Source organism: Armigeres subalbatus, chromosome 3 (genome assembly GCF_024139115.2).
Source record: "Armigeres subalbatus isolate Guangzhou_Male chromosome 3, GZ_Asu_2, whole genome shotgun sequence".
NCBI classification, from domain to species: domain Eukaryota; kingdom Metazoa; phylum Arthropoda; class Insecta; order Diptera; family Culicidae; genus Armigeres; species Armigeres subalbatus.
This window is the reverse complement of record NC_085141.1, coordinates 308,500,372-308,522,668: the sequence shown is the minus strand read 5'-3', so window position 1 is coordinate 308,522,668 and position 22,297 is coordinate 308,500,372. Positions and strand designations below refer to the sequence as shown.

At 42.7% G+C, this 22,297-nt stretch overlaps 3 protein-coding genes across 3 annotated transcripts; 1 reads left to right on the top strand and 2 right to left on the bottom strand.

Moving 5' to 3' along the window:
* Nucleotides 1-2,912: 2,912 nt before the first annotated feature.
* Nucleotides 2,913-4,605, bottom strand: LOC134220697 (mitochondrial tRNA-specific 2-thiouridylase 1). The gene is made up of 3 exons (XM_062699801.1): nt 4,457-4,605; nt 3,923-4,088; nt 2,913-3,853 (listed from the first exon to the last, which is right to left on the bottom strand). The coding sequence occupies exons 1-3, from the start codon at nt 4,530-4,532 to the stop codon at nt 2,962-2,964; spliced, it is 1,134 nt and encodes a 377-aa protein (XP_062555785.1). The 5' UTR covers nt 4,533-4,605; the 3' UTR covers nt 2,913-2,961.
* Nucleotides 4,606-4,848: 243 nt separating this feature from the next.
* LOC134225206 (cell division control protein 45 homolog) lies at nt 4,849-20,065 on the top strand. Its single transcript, XM_062705082.1, has 2 exons — nt 4,849-5,538; nt 18,563-20,065. The coding sequence occupies exons 1-2, from the start codon at nt 5,197-5,199 to the stop codon at nt 19,916-19,918; spliced, it is 1,698 nt and encodes a 565-aa protein (XP_062561066.1). The 5' UTR covers nt 4,849-5,196; the 3' UTR covers nt 19,919-20,065.
* Nucleotides 20,066-20,349: 284 nt separating this feature from the next.
* Nucleotides 20,350-22,297, bottom strand: LOC134225205 (CWF19-like protein 2). Its single transcript, XM_062705081.1, has 2 exons — nt 20,618-22,297; nt 20,350-20,550 (listed from the first exon to the last, which is right to left on the bottom strand). The coding sequence occupies exons 1-2, from the start codon at nt 22,232-22,234 to the stop codon at nt 20,419-20,421; spliced, it is 1,749 nt and encodes a 582-aa protein (XP_062561065.1). The 5' UTR covers nt 22,235-22,297; the 3' UTR covers nt 20,350-20,418.

Below are 22,297 nucleotides of genomic sequence, written 5' to 3'. Positions count from 1 at the left end.
AACAAACAAACCCAACTGCACTCAAAACGTTCGTTTTTGCCGTGCAAAATGCTGCACTAAACGGTGTCGCTACACCTCAAAAACGAAAACGACATAAGTAAGTTCAACTAATAGAAGGATATTTGAATTTTCTAAATGTCATGGCAAACTGTCAAAAAACTGCACTCCAGAGCCACAGGAGCGCGCGCACTGAAAATACACTGGAGTGTATTTTCAGCACGCGCGCTCCTGTGGCTCTGGAGTGCAGTTTTTTGACAGTTTGCCATGACATTTAGAAAATTCAAATATCCTTCTATTAGTTGAACTTACTTAGTTGAGACTATAAAATCGTTTAGATGGAGTAAAATCAAAGAGCAGAATTTTTTGCCTTGAGTGTAGGACAACACTGATCACCGGCTGTTGTACTGCGTTTAGGGATGAGAAAAATAATTTTGAATTTACGAGATGGTCGCTTGATCCAGAGTCCAACTTGAACACAATCTTCCCGACGCTGTCTCGTATCAAATTTTTACGATCTGCCATGAATACAACTGATCTTGAAGTACATGCCTCGTTTGCGTTTCGTTTAGCTTTCTTGCAATCTTTCTTCATATGTCCTCTTTTTCCACATACGTGGCATTTTCCATTAAACCGGTTACTTTGCTTCTGATTTTCTCCGATGAACGCTGCTGGCTTGTCCTCTACGGTATAATTTCTTTCATTTCGCTTTGATTTTGATTCTTCATCAATCAGACGGGTCTTCATTACCTCATAGGTTAGTTCGTTCTCTTGTAGATTTTCCAGTGCTGTCACCAGTGCATCATAAGACTCCGGAAGCGTGAGAGCCAGCGATGAGCAAACATCACTCTCTTCAAGCTTCGATCCAGCCATGCGCAGTTGATGGATTAAATCTTTAAACTCCAACAAATGAACCCGAACCGAGGCGCCGTCCTTTAGGTGCAATCTTGCTATTTGTTTCCTAATAAGAGTTTGTCTACCTGCTGACTTCTTTGCAAAAGTATTCTCGAGACTTTTCCACATTGCTTTAGCCGTGCCTTTGTCCCGAACGCAGCCTAGATACTCATCCGCTACAAACCCTACCAATATCGCCTTGGCCTTCCTATCCATTTGGTGGAACTTTTCTGCTTCATCAGCCGCTGTCGGTACATTTTTCACGATAGCGTCCCACACGTTCACCGACTCCAAATAAGTTTGTACACGAAATTGCCAGACGTCGTAGCCTTTTCCGGAAAACTGTTGAATTCCGTGCACCGCAGCTTCTTTACGTTGGTCACCCATAACCTGTTGATGTTCAGAGCTTTGGAGACGAGAAACAACGCAGGATTTAACAAGAACAATAACGTTTAATGTGAACAGGTTTTAACTGAATGGAGGTTCGATTAGGAATGAGAAAATTTTATATCAACTCTTGTTGCTAAGGTCCAAGGTACTCTACGTAAACGTTGTCTGGGTCGTACTGGATAGGACTCACGATTGCTTCGTTTTTCAACAAAAGTTTAACAAGGAAAAATATCGTCGTTGTTGCTAAACGATTCGATGCTGGCAACAAAAGTTATTAGGAAAATACTAAACTGTGGGAATCAATCTTTTAAGCACAGGGGAGCGAAAAAGTCAAAATTTGAATCACTCTAGTGCCCACACATCATCTATTCATCGACTTCATCAAAGCAGCATATGATACAATCGATCGGGACCAGCTATGGCAGCTAATGCACGAACACGGATTTCCGGATAAACTGACACGGTTGATCAAAGTGACGATGGATCGGGTGATGTGCGTAGTTCGAGTTTCAGGGGCATTCGCTCGAGTCCCTTCGAAACACGCAGAGGGTTACGGCAAGGTGATGGTCTTTCGTGTCTGCTAGTCAACATCGCTTTGGAAGGGGTAATACGAAGAGCAGGGATTAACACGAGTGGTACAATTTTCAATAGGTCCGTCTAGCTATTTGGCTTCGCCGACGACATAGATATTATGGCACGTAACTTTGAGAAGATGGAGGAAGCCTACATTAGACTGAAGAGGGAAGCCAAGCGGATCGGACTAGTCACAACGTCGATGACGAAGTACATGTTGGCAAGAGGTTCAAGGGAAGACAATGTGAGCCACCTACCGCGAGTGTGGGTGGTGACGAAATCGAGGTGGTAGAAGAATTTGTGTACTTTGGCTCACTGGTGACTGCCGAAAATGATACCAGCAGAGAAATGCGGAGACGCATAGTGGCTGGAAATCGTACGTACTTTGGACTCCTCAAGACGCTCCGATCGCATAGAGTTCGCCGCCGTACCAAACTGACAATCTACAAAACGCTCATTAGACCGGTAGTCCTCTATGGACACGAGACCTGGACGATGCTCGTGGAGAACCAACGCGCACTTGGAGTTTTCGAAAGGAAAGTGCTGCGTACCATCTATGGTGGAGATGGAGAGAACCATCCATCGTTCACACCGCGAAAATTGGACGACTGCGGTGGGCCGGGAACGTAGCCAGAATGTCGGACAGTAACCCGGTGAAAATGGTTGTCGACAACGATCCGACCGGCACAAGAAGGCGCGGTGCGCAGCGGGCAAGGTTGATCGATCAGGTGGAAGATGACTTGCGGACCCTCCGTAGACTGCGTGGTTGGCGACGTGTAGCCATGGACCGAGCCGAATGGAGAAGACTCTTATATACCGCACAGGCCACTTCGGCCTTAGTCTGAATAAATGAAATGAAGGACGTGGCCAGGTATACAACTGCATTTGTATAGGAAAAGATATTAATCCCAAGTACCAATTTGCGACGACAATATGCAGAAGATTGCTGGATTGAGCATGGTATAGCCACTCACGATTTGTACAATCACTTATGCTATGCTATGATATACATCAAAATTTAATAGTGTTTCTTTCTTAAAGAAATTGCACACTTTGAATTGTTACGTTTTATAACAAATTTGTTGAATAGTATTTATATAAACTACACTACCGTTGACAATATAAAATTGATGGACCCGGTTTCACTATCCTAGCGCTTCCAAAGCATTCTTCATCTTTGTAAAATACAGCATACTGGCCTGGCGTTATTGCCCGCAACGGTTCATCCAACTTGATAAACAACCTATTGCCATCTTCGCTTGTTTCAATTAAACTACAATCCACCAAAGGTTTCGTATGTTGAAACCTGAACTGACAACGGAAAACGCCTTTCTCCAAAGGCCCAGGTTTATTAATCCACACCGGACTCTCCGCATAGACCATATCCGTAACCAGCAACTGATGGTCCGTTCCCGCAACTACAAATATCACATTTTTCTCCACATCCTTCTGCAACACAAAATACGGTAGCAAGCATCCTCCGATCTTGCACTTTTGACCCACGGTCCAGTGGTGCAGTCCTTTGTGAGTCCCCACCACCTTCCCCGTATCAAAATCTACGAAATCTCCCGGTTTCGTTTCGATGTACTCCTCAATGAAGTCCTGGAAGCTTCTCTTCCCAACAAAGCATATGCCCATGCTTTCTTTCTTCCGGGCGAACGCATCAAGTCCCACTTCGGATGCGTAGCGTTTCACCTGCGATTTGGTCATAGCACCAATGGGAAACATGGTTCTTCGCAGCGCATCCGCTCCAATCTGGGACAGGAAAAATGTTTGATCTTTAATGTCGTCTACGCCGGCCAACAGACGGATGGGTTCATTCTCGTTGTACTGCTCCAAAAACGGTCCGAAGTTGGTTCGGGCGTAGTGACCAGTGGCAATTGCGTCGGCTCCCATTTTTTCGCGCGCATATTTGTAGAAAAGGTTGAACTTGATATGGCGGTTGCACAGGATGTCCGGGTTGGGTGTGATCCCCGCATCGTAGTCTTTGAGGAAACTCCTGGAAATTTACAACATTTTCGAATGTCAATGTGCAAGTAGGTAACAAACAATAGAAACCTCACTTTACCCGAACACTTCGAGCCAGAAATCTTTAACAAAATTGACTTGCTCAAGTGGGATTTGTAGTTGACGGCAGAGCTTTTGTGCATCCAACCAGTCTTGCTCCCCGGTGCAATAACCAGACTCATCGATTAGGTCCCAGTTTTTCATAAATGCGCCACGAACGTCGAAGCCTAAAAGAACAATAAAATCACTTATTTTGCATATGTACCTAACTAAATAAAGCGTTTAAAAAGAAGCATTACACCCAGTTTTTTTTACACGGCTTCGTTTTAGTCGATTATAACCTTTAGCATCAATGAAACAATGAGTTCCCACAAAAAAAAAAATACATCACATCTGAGAAACTTTAGATGGTATTTAAAAAGCCGTGAAAGGTGAACTGAGAAATTAATAAATCCTAAACGCGTAAAAAAACATGGTTTATACAAACGATTCACCCAAGTCACGCACAAATATTTTGTAAAAACAAGAATATCTATAATACTAGAGCTAGAATGTAGCTTAAAAGTATTTAAATATAGTAAGACAGGATTCTTACCTTTTTGCTTTAACATGTAGGCCGTAACAGCACTGTCCACTCCACCGGAAACACCAACCACAATTCGTTTGAACATTGTCACGTTTCATTCATAATACAAATTGTACGTTGCTCTATAGTTCAACCAAAAGTACTGAAATGCTACCAAAACATTTTATCCTGGAAACACCGGTACCATGCGTAGACTCGTGCGTAAAAATCAAGGTTACACAACAGGCGCTTGAAGCTCATTCAACAGAACAAAATTCATTCAAAACAGAGATATTCAAAACAAAACAAACTACCGTTACGCAGCATTTGAAACAAAAGCATCGCATTTTGCGAGGTCAACAGCACCGAAAGTAACGATCGTAACGCCCAGCTGACATGCACTCGTAAAATTGATTTCGGCGCGCAAACCGCGCAAACGACGTCTCCGCTGAGCGAATTTGTTGTTTACGTTCATAGACGACCTGCGGTTCGGCCACTGATTAGTTTTTGCTTATTTTTCAAAATTTCATGTAAAATTATCGGTGTTTTGTGAGATTATCCGCGTCGGAAGGATCTTAAATTGGTTAAGGTTTGGCGAGTGCCCAAATTGTGGTGTAAATGTTTCTGTACGGATTGTGAGGGTGATTGTTTTCCTATCCCCTCTTGGTGCGCGAATGCTATTGTGTGTTGCTGTAATAAACTTGATTGTGACCGGTTGATTGTTGTTCGTGGTGCAGATCCAATCGCGTTTGATCTTAGGATTGGGAAGCATGTTTGTGGAGGATCTTCGGAGACATTTCTACGAACAGCTGATCGGTAAACGGGTCCTGGTGATCGTGAACTACGACGTCGATGCCATCTGCACCAGCAAGATCCTACAAGCCCTGTTCAAGTATGACAACATGGTGTATTCCATTGTGCCTATTATGGGTGTCAGCGGGATGCTGCGAGCGTACAACGAGAACAAAGACGATGTCAAGTTTGTGCTGTTTGTAAATTGTGCGGGCTGCATCGATGTTGTAGAACTTTTGCAACCCGAAGAGGACATGACGTTCTTCATCTGTGACTCCCATCGGCCGTATCATATCTGCAATGTCTACAGCGAATCACAGGTAGGATTCATTATGCAACAAAATTGTTGTAGTACCGGGAGAGCTTTGTTGATTATACAATTATAGTCTAACACATATTTAGAACAAGCCTGTCGGGTTGCTGAAAACTTTATCGAAGTAACTTATTGATTATTTATTTATTTAATCAGACTAAGGCCGAAGTGGCCTGTGCGGTATATAAGAGTCTTCTCCATTCGGCTCGGTCCATGGCTACACGTCGCCAATCACGCAGTCTACGGAGGGTCCGCAAGTCATCTTCCACCTGATCGATCCACCTTGCCCGCTGCGCACCTCGCCTTCTTGTGCCCGTCGGATCGTTGTCGAGAACCATTTTCACCGGGTTACTGTCCGACATTCTGGCTACGTGCCCGGCCCATCGCAGTCGTCCGATTTTCGCGGTGTGAACGATGGATGGTTCTCCCAACAGCTGATGCAATTCGTGGTTCATTCGCCTCCTCCACGTACCGTCCGCCATCTGCACCCCACCATAGATGGTACGCAGCACTTTCCTTTCGAAAACTCCAAGTGCGCGTTGGTCCTCCACGAGCATCGTCCAGGTCTCGTGTCCGTAGAGGACTACCGGTCTAATTAGCGTTTTGTAGATTGTCAGTTTGGTACGGCGGCGAACTCTATTCGATCGGAGCGTCTTGCGGAGTCCAAAGTACGTACGATTTCCAGCCACTATGCGTCTCCGAATTTCTCTGCTGGTGTCATTTTCGGCAGTCACCAGTGAGCCCAAGTACACAAATTCTTCTACCACCTCGATTTCGTCACCACCGATGCAAACTCGCGGTGGGTGGCTCACATTGTCTTCTCTTGAACCTCTTCCTATTATGTACTTCGTCTTCGACGTGTTGATGACTAGTCCGATCCGCTTAGCTCCCTCTCTTCAGTCTGATGTAGGCTTCCTCCATCTTCTCAAAGTTACGTGTCATAATATCTATGTCGTCGGCGAAACCAAATAGCTGGACGGACTTATTGAAAATTGTACCACTCGTGTTAATCCCTGCTCTTCGTATTACCCCTTCCAAAGCGATGTTGAATAGCAAACACGAAAAACCATCACCTTGCCGTAACCCTCTGCGGGTTTCGAAGGGACTCGAGAATGCCCCTGAAACTCGAACTACGCACATCACCCGATCCATCGTCGCTTTGATCAACCGTGTCAGTTTATCCGGAAAACCGGATACTAACGTGGAAGTCAACTAGTTAACTACGTGGCATAAGTCAGTTCCTGGTTTTTACCTACGTGGATACCTTGTTGGCTACAGCGTCGATATATCTATGCTTACCGTATAGTAGAGCTCCATAATCGACGGTCTTGGATGATGTTCCTAGGCTCCTGTCCCGGGTCCGATTCCACCGTGTACAGCGTGTGTGCGATCGTGGCCTTCCACAAAGTCGCCGATCTCTATCCGGTTTTTGTTGAATATTGTTTTCGTAATTCTTTCTTCCGATATTAGCACTATCAGGTATCAGACCCAATGAGGCCTGCCCCATTTTATATGATTCACAATATTTACTTCTTTGTATACTTGATACAGCTCCTGCTTCATGCGTCTGTGCCACACATCGTTTTCTATTTTCCACCCGAGTATTGTACGCAGTACTTTTCCCTGTCCTTTGGTTAAGAAAGGGTAAGGGCGCGTTCTGCTAACTCGGTCGAGGCATATTTCAAGTGTGAACAAGTTACTACATGGACGTTCTAAATTGCCTGAATGAAATGTGTAGCTTGTGAGGACCCCTTGAAGATGTGATGTTTATATACTAAGTATTTTTTAATAACACTACATTATTCCGTTACGTATTTGGGGGGGAATGCTTATCTAATCTTCCGGTCAATGACATCATATAGTGCATATACTCCTGTATATATACGATTGTGATGCATCACCAGTGCTGTGCACGTGCACGTATTACCTGGCAATCTAACTGCATTGATTGTCTGCCTTTTCATAGTTCCCAATAAGATTCCGTTGAAATATCACAAATAATGGTAATTGTTTGTGGAAAGGGAAAGAAAAGTGCAGTGGGTACTGGCCAAGTTCCCCCTGGCGGTGCTAAAATGATAAGCGGGAACAATACCTAATTCCATTTAAATCTTTTAGTATCATTAGTGATTAGCACGCGTTATTATTTTATGTGGGGGGCACGCATGGAACATATTTTTAACGCGGGTGTCAGGCGGCTGACCCATGCTCGACCAAAATAGTAAAATTTAGCTAGAATATTTTAATTTTGTTTGATTGTTTTTATTTTATTTTTATTTTTTGCCATAAAATGATTAGGAGCTTATTTTCAGCATCACATAACGCAAGAGAGGGTAAAACTCTGCGTTGCATAAAACAGTTTAGGAGGTCCCCGATTCGGTTCATTGTTGCACTGTCGTGTGGAGCATGGTTGTCCCGTGTCGTTTATGGCGATGTCGTTCCCGCATCTATGACGCCTTTGCTTGAACAAATCATTTTATGTAATGGCTGGACATGTTAATAATTCATTCTACATAGTTCTTAAATATTTTAGTAGATACTTCTGGAGGCTGTCAAGGCGGTGGGAGGGACATTGCCTATGAGTGGCAGAGGCGGCTGTGCTCGGGACGGCAGTGTGGTGAAAGCAGTTTCGGGACAGTTAGGATTCAGTTTTCATACTTAAGAGAATATCTTGAATAATATTATATTTTGATGAGGCAACCTCCATTTTTTAATCACGAGCTTTATTTAGTAGCATAGGTTATCAGTACTCGTAATATACTTAATTCGGTGGGCACGCTTGGAACACATTTTTAAATCAAGTTCGACCAAAAGTGTAAAATTTAATTGATTTATTTTAATTCAGTTTAATTATTTTAATCTTTCTACGTAAAATGGTGAGGTATTTGTTCCCCCATCCCTCCTGCTCCCTCCTTTTCTATTTTATGTTTCCAAACTTAAACCAACGTGATCATGCTAATCCCAAACTGCACGTACCTCTATCATATCAATCTACATAGCTTTTTCGACAATCATCAGAAAACGGATTTCAATCATTTCCCTTCTACCAATAGTATAAATCATCTGAAAAGTTTCTAAGATATAACAAACTCTATCGTAGCGATCCCGAACTGTCTGAACATCTATCATGTACATAAACACAACCGTTTCTATCTCTACAAACAATTCTCTAATAAATAGGTTCCATAGCAGTCGCTAGAGCCGGAAGCGGTCAACAAGCCGCTCCAAATTCTCCTCCTCTATTTTCTATTCTCTCACAAGTTTACTACCCTGAAACTGAACTGTTTCGGATCCCTTATGGGTCTGAAGCAGAGGACGGGACGCTCGAGCCTACTAGTCAGTGGATGGAAAGGTCCGTTGTGATAAAGGGTCTATCACAAGCCTCGGATAACCTGGAATAAGTTTTCCACGAGTCGAGTTCACATTGATTTCATGAGTTCTATATATTAATCGTCACGTTGAAAATTTAAGCCAGCAGTGTAAACGTATTGCCTAATGTCATACAACGTAGATTGGCCACGGCCCGGGGATACGTTGAGTATAACAAGAATAACAAGAATTATCCGTTACGTATTTAGTGCACTTGAGTTTTAACTATAAAACACAATGTCAGTTTTGATCACAAAAACAATGTCGGTAGTAATGTAAGACTGTCTTTTAGTTCGGACACCTTATTGTCCTCCTCCAGGGCTTTGTCCTGGGACTCAGGGCCAATAGTTATCTAAAGCTCCAAAAAGAATTGGGTTCCCTTGATGTTATGCGGAAGGACTTCCCTCAAACTAAAAACCAAGGTGAATTAATCGAAAAAAAGGACGGAAGACTAAACAGGGCTGAGCTCGTAAATTAATAAAAACGTGAGCAGTATGTTCAGTTCAATTATTCATTTTAATGAAAAAGGATTTACGGGGAAATGATAAGGATACAATCGTTTACACACCTCTCAAGAATAATAGCTTCATTGTTGTCCGTGCTGGATTGCACCGGGTGGCATCGTGTCGCGAAACGGGCGGGTCCCGTGGCATAACCTTCGACGCATCATCTCGATCCTCTTCAAACCTGGACCGGCGTGGGCGATCACGGTGGATCCTTCTATGCTCCGCCAGTGGAGTGGCGAAAACGGCTCCTCTGAAGTCGAACGGGATGATGGTAATCGTCCCTCTGTCGGATGGATGGCGCACCGGGGCTTTACGTCTTCCGAGATTATAGCACTCACTCTCCAAGATCCGCCGGTTCCTTGCACTTCTTCTTCTACCGTTCTTCTTCTACCGGACGAATCCGATGCAGGAAGCACAGGATGAACGAAATCCTCCAGGACACTCTTCGTAGCACTACCGGGCAAATTGAAACACGCGTTCACAGGCGTTCACTACTAATAGAGAGCGATTCAGTCGCTGACAGTCCCTTTTAAGGGGTTCCTCCTTCCTGGTATAGGATTTATTCCCGACAGTCGTAGTCAACTGTGGCGGTTATGTGTAACGTTGTGGGATAGGTAAAGGAGGGGTGTTCAAAGGCATTGGGAATAATTTATTCTCGGTATAACTTTTGGTTCATATTCGTTTGATTTTCAGTTCGTTCTTATTTCTAGCTCATCGAATTCATTGTTTTTTTTTTTTTTTTGATTATATAATAATGTCAATAGCAACAGCAATAGTAATAATAATTTGTGAATAGTAATAGCAGTAATAACAAATAAAAGAACAGAGAATACCAAAACTACTGTACAAAATATTTACAAATGCAAATGTAGCCGAAGTAAGAGGTTACAGTAATTGCAAACGTATACTTATCAGTATTTTCACTTGATTCGCGATCCCAATTAAAAACGTTTGTACGACATTGTACCAGTTCGCGTTCAGAATCATATCGCGGTATAACATTCCCAACTAACATTTAATGTCAATGTAAATGTTATTTCAACTCGTCTATACGGTTTCAAGCTGAATATGTGTGCTATACATATGATCAAGAACTTCTATTCAATGCTTTTACCAGCAAATCTGGCGAATCTATTCAGCTGTTTTTGACGTGTCTGCACAACTACTTTACAGCATGTTACACAGTTTTTTCTCAATATTTACTAAACCATTTTAGTAATATAATTCGCTTCAATGGCGCTTATTCAGATTTTTTGAATCTGTTAAATAAGTTTTATACAGCCACTGAATTCAATTTGATTAAATATTATTTGAGAGGAGAGTAAATTTCGGGAGTTTATTCAATGTTTTTTTTTTTGTGAAAACTCAAATATCAATTTTGTTGCTACCTAGATTCGAACTCCTGATCTCCTGATTCAATGGCCGCTGCTCTGTCATCACCGTCACTTTGTCATATGTAAATAACAAAGAAAATTATGGATGTGCTTCTTCGCTTACCCTATAGGTTGTTTTACTAACGCTATTTTCAGATTCATGCTGTATAAACGTTAGAAAGAGGCCTACATGCTGCTTTCAGCACATAAGCTTAAAAATTATGCTTTCAGCATTATTTCAACCATTATTCAAACATTTATCAGCATGTTCTGTTGGCTAACTTTTATCCATCATCAATCCCTGAAATTGTTTTTAAGCAACATTTTCTCGACCTGTATAGATGCTACTTTGCTGCTAATCGTTTAACAGTAGCCGTCAACAGAAATATCGCTTCTAAATGGCTTGTTTTCTTACGCTATCTGCTAGCATTAATGACAGCGCTTTGTCAGTTGCTATAAGAGCAGGTGAATATCTTTGTAGCTGCATTACAGAAATCAATAGCTCATACACAGCTCCGGCAACAAAAATCAAATGTAAACATAGCGGTTTTGACGTTCCATACTGATATGCTATTAAAAGAAGCAGTAATAGGTTTAATTAAACGTTGTGTAATCTTCAAAGGTACAGAAGTTGCCTAAAAGCTTCGTTAGTTCATTTATAGCGCCATTACGCTATATTGTTAGTGCTATAACAACAGCAAAAACGTTTTCATTGTGAATGCTACTCATTGTAATATGGGAAGTTGCTAACAAGCAATTCAGACAGAGCTGTTTTATGACTATATGAAAGCTGCATAAACGATAAAAGATTGAATATATTCGGCACACTGACTAGCTGATAGGTATTTGGGTAATAGTCGAGTTGAAGTTTAAGGGATTATTTGTGGAGGCTTTTCTTTTATTCAGCATTGGCTGCTTTTATTCAAATATTATACAGCCAAAGGCTAGAAGTTGAAGCTTTTAGCACCAAAAATGTTAGTTGGGTTCGCGGTAAACGCAAGTCAGTCCCATTAGTAAAAACAATGTAAATGACATAAAATAAAATGCAATAAGCCATTATAACTTCTTCCAAACTTAGACGTACATGTTCATGATAGAATTAGAGGCGAAAGTATAGAATTGATAGTTCCGTTACCCGGTAAAAATCGTTTACTCATTAATGGGTACTTTTTCTCTGCTATCTCTTTCTCTCTGCTGAAAAAATCACCCATTTTAGGAGAATAAGTGGATTTACTCATTTAAATGAGTAGATCCACTTATTCTCCCAAAATGGGTAAAATTTTCAGCAGAGAGAAAGAGATAGAAAAGAAAAAGTACCCATTAATGAGTAAACGTGTTTCTCCGTGTAGGATACGGCGTCGGCAGGCATGAAGAATGTTTTTGTAGAAGTCGATTTGAAAGCTAGCGGAGGGCAATATTTGTGATGGCACATATCGCACGACCTTCCTTCTGCCAAACTCCCGTATGAAGGGGGAGGGAAGAATATCAGTGTGGAAGATGATATATCTCCACTGGCAAAAGGAAGGTCGTTTGATTTGCTCATATGCCATGCGTGCGGAAGGACCATAACCTTTTAAGCTATTAAGACAGCCAGCTTTATTATATGAGCTTTATCATATGATGGCAAAGCTCACACATCTAATTATCATATTTACAATAATGTATATTTCTCTTGGAAATAAAATAAAATAATGCGTAAAAGAAAAGAAAAAAAAATACTAGAAAGGAAAACGCAATGAAAGAAACGGCCATGTAAAGAAGGTGAAGTTAAGAGTTGGAAGAAAAGAATGACGAACTCTTAAAAGTACAAAAAAAGAGTTAAAAGATAAGCTAAGCTTGAATAAATACAGACCGCGAAATGGTTTACCGCGGAATGTTTTACCGCGAAATGTCGGACAACCATTTAAAACTCCGATATAATAGTGTTCATAGTTTTTCGCGTGTAGTGAGATTGTTTTGTTTAAAATTACAAGACCTAATATTGATCCATAAATCGCATCCGCTGAACCATTCTGAACGGCCGTTTTGAGAATATCCCCCATAACATCTTCTCTGCTTAAATAACAGACGCCTGATGTTGGATTATCTGATTTTCATGAGTCTCTGATGCTTGGCTTCCCGGGGGAACTTATATTGAGTGTCCTTCAGAAAGAATCTGTGCCTGGGATGGGGGAGTCAATTAAGGAAACATCCGTTTGAACACGGTATAGCTGAATTCTGTCCCAACTTTTCGGATGGACTTGTCTTCTTTTGTGGGCGGGGACTCTGGCGTCGATTTGGGGTGTCTGGTGGGGTTCCCACGCGCACCAGCAATATCAACGGGTCGCAGACACCCTCGCGTGCGTGTTGATGGTGTTGGTAAGCTGTTGGATTCGGCGGGTCGCCGTTTGGGTCTTTGTTTGCCAAAGTGTATGGGTAGTTTGGAGCTTATCGCCCTTTTTGTTGATGGGATACACGCCACCTTCAATCCAATCCTGCGGCAGAACCTCATCCTCCCAAACCTTGGTAATGACCCAGTGCAGTGCTGGCCAGTGCCTCACCACCGTGTTTAAACAGCTCTCCTGGTAGTTGGTCAACTTCAGGTGCTTTGTTGTTTTTCAACCGGCCGATCTCCTCCTGGATTTCCTGGAGATACGGAGTCGGAAGTCGTATGTCCTGCACGCATGCTCCTAGGTGTGCTGCCGCTACCTTTGGATCACCCAATCACGCGTTGGCGCATCTTGCCCAAAACTATGAAGCCGGTTCCCAGTTCGTTGGTGGTGCCACAGCTTTGGTAGAAGGTAGCCGCTCGATGCCCGCTTTTCCACAATTTCTGTTCCGTTCAGCAGATTTCCTGCAGCGCTACGAAGTGTATCGTAGATTATCCTGTCGCAACCTGCGAAGCCTAGCAACTTGCAGTTCTATGTTCCAAGCTTCCAATCTGTGTGGCAGTGAAACAGTACTTGCCGTTTACTACATAAATCATATATTCAATTGCTTTGAAACCATCGAAGTAGGCCTAATGTGAACCACAACTTAGAGTCACATCATCAGCAATCAAAGCAATCGGGGAATGTGTCGTCGATCACATTCAGTGAACAAACAGTGCGATAAGGTGTTCCAAGTGGCTCCCGCTTGCAAATAATCAGAATAAACTCCACACAATCGTGATACTTTATTCGTCTCCTAGGTCGTTGCCGATTGTATTGAGTCGTATCATTTTCTATGTCGTTCGTAATTATTTTTTTTAATGCGGCTTATTGGCCGCTGTCTCGTCGAAATGCCGTCGTATTAGTTCTGTTTAGCGTCCCACCAGGCGCTTTGAGCGGCACACGGTCGCTTTGGCGGAGCCTACTTGCGGATACATGCAACTTTTTATGGAAGCTTAACAGAGCACACTGCCAAACCCCACCACATTCTAGACAGGCACAACAACTTGCAGATGGGCTGGGGGGGAATCGTCAAGCCCTTGGACATAGTCCATGCTGCCCTTGTGGACCTCAGATATTCGTGTCCTGTTAGGGGTGTTGAGGATCATCCTCAGGATCTTGTTTTGGACCCGTTAAAGTTTGAGGTGATGGGTTTTAGCTCTTACAGACCGGCATGCCGTTATCGATCCCTGGGAGGATTATTTTTCGAGCAGCATAAGGCCGAAAAACCAACAATGCTGAACCGAGAAAAATGAGGTTCAAGTTTTCTATGACTAATTTAATTCATTAATTGAAGTAGAATCTCATTTCATTGCCTCAACCATGTCAATGCAATACGTAAATCGGTATATTATAACAACAGATAAAGATTAAGTCAAGAGTCAAGCTAAGGTAGTCGGCATAATTGGCCCACTTCGCAATAGTGCTATTGAGAATGATTTTACCGTCCCCAGGCGGTTAACGAGATTTATAGTGGGAGAAAATGATAACCTGGGTCTTCGTCGCGTTGATACAGATCTTCCAGCTGGTCAGGTATTCTGTCAGGGCATCCATTGTAGATGTAGATAATTGCCATACATTGTCGAACGGCGGATGTTTTAGAGACCGACTTGTTCCATCCGTTGGCAACTCGGGTCAGTGAGTGCACGGTGGATCGACCGCGGAAACCAAACTTTTCCTCGAGCAAGATGTTGTAGTGTTCCGCAGACTCAAGCGACCGGCTATGAATCGCTTTTTTGGTTTGGATAGCCCTGAGAGAAGGCTGATGGGCAGTGGTGCAAATACTCGCTTCACGAGTAAGAAAAGAGTGTAATTGGGCCTACAAAAAATGCCACGCTTGCGCGAACCTATTACCTGCATTTTTCTGGCGCTTGCTTTGTTCGCGAGTACGGGCAGAGCAAAGACAAAAAGCAGGGCAGTTTTTTGTTTGGGAGTAAAAATCACGGTCGCGAGTAATTGTTGTTACTTCGATAACAATGGATAAATTTGACTTGATATAAACACAATAACAATAAACAATTGTGTTCTTGCTTGAACATTCGTAAAAAACATGTTCCGAGGTTGTTTTATGATTTTTTCCAAATAAACCCGAATGACTCGCGAAGCTCCACGAACATTTTTCGAGGTTCGTTTTTTTGTTTTCTCTGCGAGTAGTAGGTAGGCAAGGAAAAGGCAAAACAAATGTTCGCGAGTATTTTGCATTGCATACTTCTCGTTTTGTGAGTAAGGTTCACAGATTTCCACCACTGCTGATGGAGCGATTACTTGTCGGAGAGGAAGGATCCTTCCCAGGTTTCCGGATGAGGATGAATTTTGCTGACTTCCAGGACGATGGGAAGTAGCTGAAACGGAGACACTGTTTAAAGATCAGCGAAAGGTGCTTGAAGAACGGAGCACTCATATGTTTGAGTTCGAAATGGCCTTCATGTTTTTAGATATTATTTATAGGCCGCTAATTCGTTAGCTGAGATCTCCAACTCCTCCGAGAAGTCGTTGGGAATTAGATGGATGTTGTTAGCATGTTCTTTAACGACTGCTTCGTGTGGACTGACGATGTTCTGCTCAAGATTGTGTGATCTGACAAACTGACGACCTTTTCTGCAGGAGTTATCAAGCGATCCATTGTTGTCTAATGGAATCAAAGGTGGAATATGCCGAAGATTGGATTTTAGAATTTTGGTCAATTTCCAGAACGGCTTAGCACAGTCTGCAGACTTCGCGGATCTTATTGGAGAAATCATAATTTATGTGGTCCTCCATTCTGGTCTGGATGATTTTTGTCAAGCGATTGCAACGTGTCCTGCATGCTCTTAAGTACGCTGGTACTGCCCGTGAGTGACATTTAGTAAACAGATCAAATTTTTGACGAGTCAAATCGCAATGGTTAGGGTGTTGCTTACCTGACGAGCTGTTGGCACATGCTGCTCCCGGGCCACCGAAATCGCCTGTTGGATGGAGCGCAGCTGCAAGTCGATGTCCTTCGATGTTTCGAAAGGCGACTCGTAGTTTATGTTGGGATCGACGACCTGCTGAAACCGTTCCCAGTTTGCTCGGTGGTAATTTCGCCGGGACTGCTGATGCTGATTGACCAAGGAGCCCACTTCCGCCACCACCGGATAGTGGTCCGAGCTGAGCTCCTGGTAGACAACCGACTGCGAAATGTGATCGTGCATATTTTTGATGAACAGATTGTAGCAGGCACTCCGGACCTCTCCGGACCGGCTCAGCCGAGTGGGGGAATCCAGACTCAGGATCGTGTAGTACTCAAGTAACCATTAGCACTATATTACGCCAAACCGTTATACAGGACAACAGACTGCTATTTAAAAACTTATAAGCATTAAAGTAGCACTATACCCAACTAACATTTTTGGTGCTAAAAGCTTCAACTTCTAGCCTTTGGCTGTATAATATTTGAATAAAAGCAGCCAATGCTGAATAAAAGAAAAGCCTCCACAAATAATCCCTTAAACTTCAACTCGACTATTACCCAAATACCTATCAGCTAGTCAGTGTGCCGAATATATTCAATCTTTTATCGTTTATGCAGCTTTCATATAGTCATAAAACAGCTCTGTCTGAATTGCTTGTTAGCAACTTCCCATATTACAATGAGTAGCATTCACAATGAAAACGTTTTTGCTGTTGTTATAGCACTAACAATATAGCGTAATGGCGCTATAAATGAACTAACGAAGCTTTTAGGCAACTTCTGTACCTTTGAAGATTACACAACGTTTAATTAAACCTATTACTGCTTCTTTTAATAGCATATCAGTATGGAACGTCAAAACCGCTATGTTTACATTTGATTTTTGTTGCCGGAGCTGTGTATGAGCTATTGATTTCTGTAATGCAGCTACAAAGATATTCACCTGCTCTTATAGCAACTGACAAAGCGCTGTCATTAATGCTAGCAGATAGCGTAAGAAAACAAGCCATTTAGAAGCGATATTTCTGTTGACGGCTACTGTTAAACGATTAGCAGCAAAGTAGCATCTATACAGGTCGAGAAAATGTTGCTTAAAAACAATTTCAGGGATTGATGATGGATAAAAGTTAGCCAACAGAACATGCTGATAAATGTTTGAATAATGGTTGAAATAATGCTGAAAGCATAATTTTTAAGCTTATGTGCTGAAAGCAGCATGTAGGCCTCTTTCTAACGTTTATACAGCATGAATCTGAAAATAGCGTTAGTAAAAAAAACCTATAGGGTATTCCAAGAAGCACATCCATAATTTTCTTTGTTATTTACATATGTCAAAGTGACGGTGAAGACAGAGCAGCGGCCATTGAATCAGGAGATCAGGAGTTCGAATCTAGGTAGCAACAAAATTGATATTTGAGTTTTCACAAAAAAAAAACATTGAATAAACTCCCGAAATTTACTCTCCTCTCAAATAATATTTAATCAAATTGAATTCAGTGGCTGTATAAAACTTATTTAACAGATTCAAAAAATCTGAATAAGCGCCATTGAAGCGAATTATATTACTAAAATGGTTTAGTAAATATTGAGAAAAAACTGTGTAACATGCTGTAAAGTAGTTGTGCAGACACGTCAAAAACAGCTGAATAGATTCGCCAGATTTGCTGGTAAAAGCATTGAATAGAAGTTCTTGATCATATGTATAGCACACATATTCAGCTTGAAACCGTATAGACGAGTTGAAATAACATTTACATTGACATTAAATGTTAGTTGGGTATGGTCGACTTGGCGAAATATACGGCTTATTGGTTAGTTGGGTGCCTTCCTCCATATCGTTGGTCTAAATGGTGTAGTTTAGATTGACGCGACTGTTGCCCCAGGCTTGATGTTTGGCATTCAGGTCGCCGGCAATGATGTACTGACCGCATAAGCTTAAACCATCTGTCCGCGCACAAGACCAACATGAGTTAACATTTCGGTTGATAGAAGAAGCCCAAGACACCATCGTCGCACTGATTCACTAATATTTTCTTTTTCTTTCTTTGGCGTTTTCCTTTACTCAAGAAACAAAAAGCCACCGAACTTCAGAAACAAACTCACCCGTCGCCAAACGTAAAAAGGTGTTTGTAAATTCAACGACTTGATTCCACTCAAAAAAAAAACGCCATCAAAAACCTCAACGTTGAACCTCAAAATGGGTATGACCAGGTTGCTGTCATGTCTCTGTATAAGAATACGAAAGTTTGCCGTAACGCTTGAATAGGCGGGCTTTCGGTGTGCACAATTTTGATGGGCGGAGCCTCGTGTGACGTATGTTTGGTCCTCTTCGTCGGATGTTGCGGCAAGATTGATTGCGGTTGGCAATGAACTGAACACTGCTAAATAAATAAACCGAAATAAAACATACAATCTGACTTTCACTAATCGTTTTTACTTTTCGCAGGTCCAAATCTTGGGGGCTCACAACAAGAACGAGGAAGGCATCCCTGATTACGATCAAATCTATCAGGACACAGACGAAGAAGACGACGAAGAAGATGACGACGAAGATGCCGATAACAGTGATGATGAAGAACAGCGCGGTACCCGGGAAATGAACCGAATCCAACGTATCGAAAAGCAATTGCTAAAGCGACGGAAGCAACGTGAATGGGAAGAAAAACGCAACCAGCTGATGTTTGAGTACACCCAGTTCAACTACTATGGGAAAAGTTCAGCGTTGACTATTTTCGAGCTCGCCTGGCGTCTGTCCAAGGATTCGATTGATCTCCTCTGGTGGGCCATTGTAGGATTGACGGAGCAACTGCTACTGGGAAAGATCGAGAGTGCGACCTATACGTTAGCTACCGAGAGCGTTCAATCGCACGTATCACGCCTCACCAACAAAGCCAGTGATCAAACGATTCAAACCTCCGTTAAGATTCACTACGAAAATGATCTCCATTTGGCACTCTATAGGCACTGGAGCGTACTGGATTCCTTGAAGTACTCCATCTATCCCGCGTGCAAGATGAAATTGTGGACCTACAAGGGTGAGAAGGTCATGCATGAGCTGCTCGTCGATATGGGACTTCCTTTGGTGCACGCCAAACAGACATTCAACGCCATGGAATTGGAGTTGCGTAAAGAGTTCTACGACAAAATGGAAAAATTTGCTGACAAGTATCATCTTCCAGACATCATCTATGGTTCGTTCATCCTTCAATACGGCTACAGAAATAAGTACTCGGCCGCGGACTACGTTTACTCGATGCTGGCGATTTTGGAATCCATCAAGAAGGATCGCAATCCGGAAACTTGCTTCCTCGAATCAATGGACGCCCTATCGCGCAGCAACAAGGACATCCTCGATAATGGCATCGACATGTGCAAGACGCTGCTGGCGGCCATCTTCAAACAGGTCCAGAGCTCGCTCGAGATGCACGCCGTCTACTCGGCCGGGCAATTCCTGTACTTCATTCTGCAGGAGGAGATTTCGTTCTTCACATGCCCGTACGGTTTGCTCATGTTGGCGCGGTTCCTGTTGAACGGCCATGTGGCCGTTTCGCGGAATCGGCGGGCACGAGAATTGCCATTGATCGCGGTGGCACCGATCGACGTCAGCCGGGGTTATTCGCTGCTGGTCGGTGTGCCGCCCGTATGCGAGGATAGTAAAAACTTCTTCGGTAAGGCTTTCGAGCAGGCAGCGCTGAAAAGTGGCGCCACGATTTCGCAGGACTTTTTCGAACCGGCCGTCATTCAGATACGACACGCAGACTGCACTAAATTTCTCGACGCGCTGACGGTGTTGCTAAGCTAAATTTGTTTGTCGAAGGTTTTTTTTTGTTGTTTAAGGACTTTTTTGTAAGTTTGGATTACGCTTTAGAATAGTTTACTTTTACACCTGACTCACAATATTTATCGATAAGCTGCGAGGAACCCGACATTATATATGAGCTGAATCGAATTCCTTACGCCGTCACTTATTTTACTTGATGACATTTGCATTTAACAGTTACAATTTTTGAAGCGGTATTCTTCACCTTGGTTTTAGGTATCAAAATCTTACAATGGTGGGAATTGACGTTAAAATTCGAATGCAGTTCCCGTGAAAACTCAATAGAACTCTCCGTTGAAATTCCGTGGAATTTCACGATTTAGTTAAAAAAAATTACTGTGTAATTCTTTCCACTTTAATTCTTCTATTTTCATATCCCCACCTAACCCCTTTTGAAGAAAAAAAAAATTAACTTCGGATTCCTTAAATGTATTTGATGGGGTAATACAATTACAGAATGCATACAATTGTGAAACTTATAGCTAAGCTTTTGTTAAATTGTTGTACTCTTGCCACCATTGCATAAACTCCTTCACCCGTTGTTGAGGATTGCGTTCTCGACTTGGCTTCCGCCAATCGCGCGTTTCCAATCCTAAGATGCCGCCAATTGTTTCCTGAAAAAAAAAGAAGGAAACAATTATTAATTTGCACTCAACTTTGGAATAATCAACAATATCTAACCGAGGCAAAGGTCACCGGAAAGCATTCCTGATCCTCAATGACGTGCGCAAATCCATTCTCCAGATTAAAACTAACCCAAAAGTAGGGCAAACCTTTCGGGATAGTGCGCCGTACTTCCAACCCCTGAATATTGTGCAGCTTCTTATTCATGGCCCATTCGGTTTCCGATTCCAGGATGGCTTTCTTGAAGTAGAACGGCGCCATCTCGTAGTCGTCGGCCGGGACGCACTGCACATACGTGTGCGGATTGCGGTTTATGTAGCGAACCGTCTCGAAAAATATGACTTCCTGCTTGTGGGCGGTGAACATGCGTTTCAGTGCCTTGCACGTATCGACCAGCTCCTGATGCACGTCCTCGTCCATGTGAGTCAAGGCAGAATAATGTCCATTCGGAACGATCATGCAATGTTTGGGTTGAAGTGCTTTGAAGCTGGGAACAGCAAGGAAAACATTTTCACCCATCGAAATAACATTATCCTGCAGGAAGTGGGACGAATTGATGCATCTTTCACAATCGGCCTGAGCACGCGATAGTTTGTTCATATCTCGAGCGACTTTCTCCTCGTTCGCCCGCCCAGATTCAGCTCCACTGGCGCTGCTGTGTCCGAAAATGTTGTCCAAATTGTTTGCTTCACGGTCCAGCTTAGAGGAAACCTTGAAAAACTGGGCATCCATGTTGTCATTTTCAAACCGTTCCGATCTGAACTTATCAGCCAAATCTCCTGGAGGAAGGTTTTGTTGATACCGTTTTTGTTTCTTATTCTGACGGGCGCTATCAACAGATGATTTGCTAACAGTGAAGTTCATGTCTTCCTCCACATTCAATTCTTTGCGTTTGTGGTCGCTCTTGCCAGTTTCGGACTTGGGAGCATTCTTAATATCATTCCTATGAGCTTTAGCATTTTCTAAACGTTCCTTGAGACTTTTCGCTAATTCAGAATTGCCCATTATTTCAGCCTTGATCAATTTAGCTCCCAAATCATTCAACTGCTGATCCGTCAGGAACATACCATCATCAATAGTAGAGGATATTGATTGCTTTACATCATCATGTTCCTTCGCCTTGCCACTGTCCTTAATTGTGTCTTCAGATCGATTCGGTTTTCTCCATCCTCCACTTTTATTGGATTTACTGAAATCTTTTCCAGAGCTTCCTTTAGGGGCGATTCTCTGTTCCATATAACCATCATCGTCCTCAACTGGCCTCCTAAAACTGGGCAAACCACTTCCTCCATTCTTCCAATGAGGATTCAGCTCCCGGACGCTGGTCTTTGGATCGTACTGTTCTCCGGTAGGTTTCTTCTCTTCCTTTTTGGGCTCCCTACTATATGTTGGAATCAGCATAGAATTCATCCAGTCCTCCCGCTCTGGTTTCTTATCTACCGCCGATGGCTGGGACGGCAATACTTTCTCCACCCACTCGTCGCGTCCTCCGTCAAACGATGTTCCACTATCACTATCAGAGCCGCTTCCATGATCCCGTTTTTTGTGGGATTTTTTCTTTTTCTTATGTTTTTTCTCCTTCTTGTGTTTCCGGGATTTCTTCTCCTTCTTTTTGTGTTTCTTGTGGCGTCTACGTTCGTCAGAATCATCCTCGGAACCGCTGCTGGAGCCCATCGGAGAAGAATCCAGGCAAAGCGCGCTTCATACGAAAACAACAAAATGCGAATGAAGCGATAA

What these genes read in the sequence shown, in the direction of transcription:
- LOC134225205 (XM_062705081.1), bottom strand. Translation starts at nt 22,234, where the DNA reads ATGGGCTCCAGCAGCGGTTCCGAGGATGATTCTGACGAACGTAGACGC. An exon ending in TTCCGGTGACCTTTGCCTCG is followed by an intron (nt 20,551 to 20,617) that starts GTTAGATATTGT and finishes TTTTTTTTTCAG; the next exon opens with GAAACAATTGGCGGCATCTT.
- LOC134220697 (XM_062699801.1), bottom strand. Translation starts at nt 4,532, where the DNA reads ATGTTCAAACGAATTGTGGTTGGTGTTTCCGGTGGAGTGGACAGTGCT. An exon ending in CTACATGTTAAAGCAAAAAG is followed by an intron (nt 4,089 to 4,456) that starts GTAAGAATCCTG and finishes TTGTTCTTTTAG; the next exon opens with GCTTCGACGTTCGTGGCGCA. An exon ending in TTCTGGCTCGAAGTGTTCGG is followed by an intron (nt 3,854 to 3,922) that starts GTAAAGTGAGGT and finishes GTAAATTTCCAG; the next exon opens with GAGTTTCCTCAAAGACTACG.
- LOC134225206 (XM_062705082.1), top strand. Translation starts at nt 5,197, where the DNA reads ATGTTTGTGGAGGATCTTCGGAGACATTTCTACGAACAGCTGATCGGT. An exon ending in ATGTCTACAGCGAATCACAG is followed by an intron (nt 5,539 to 18,562) that starts GTAGGATTCATT and finishes TACTTTTCGCAG; the next exon opens with GTCCAAATCTTGGGGGCTCA.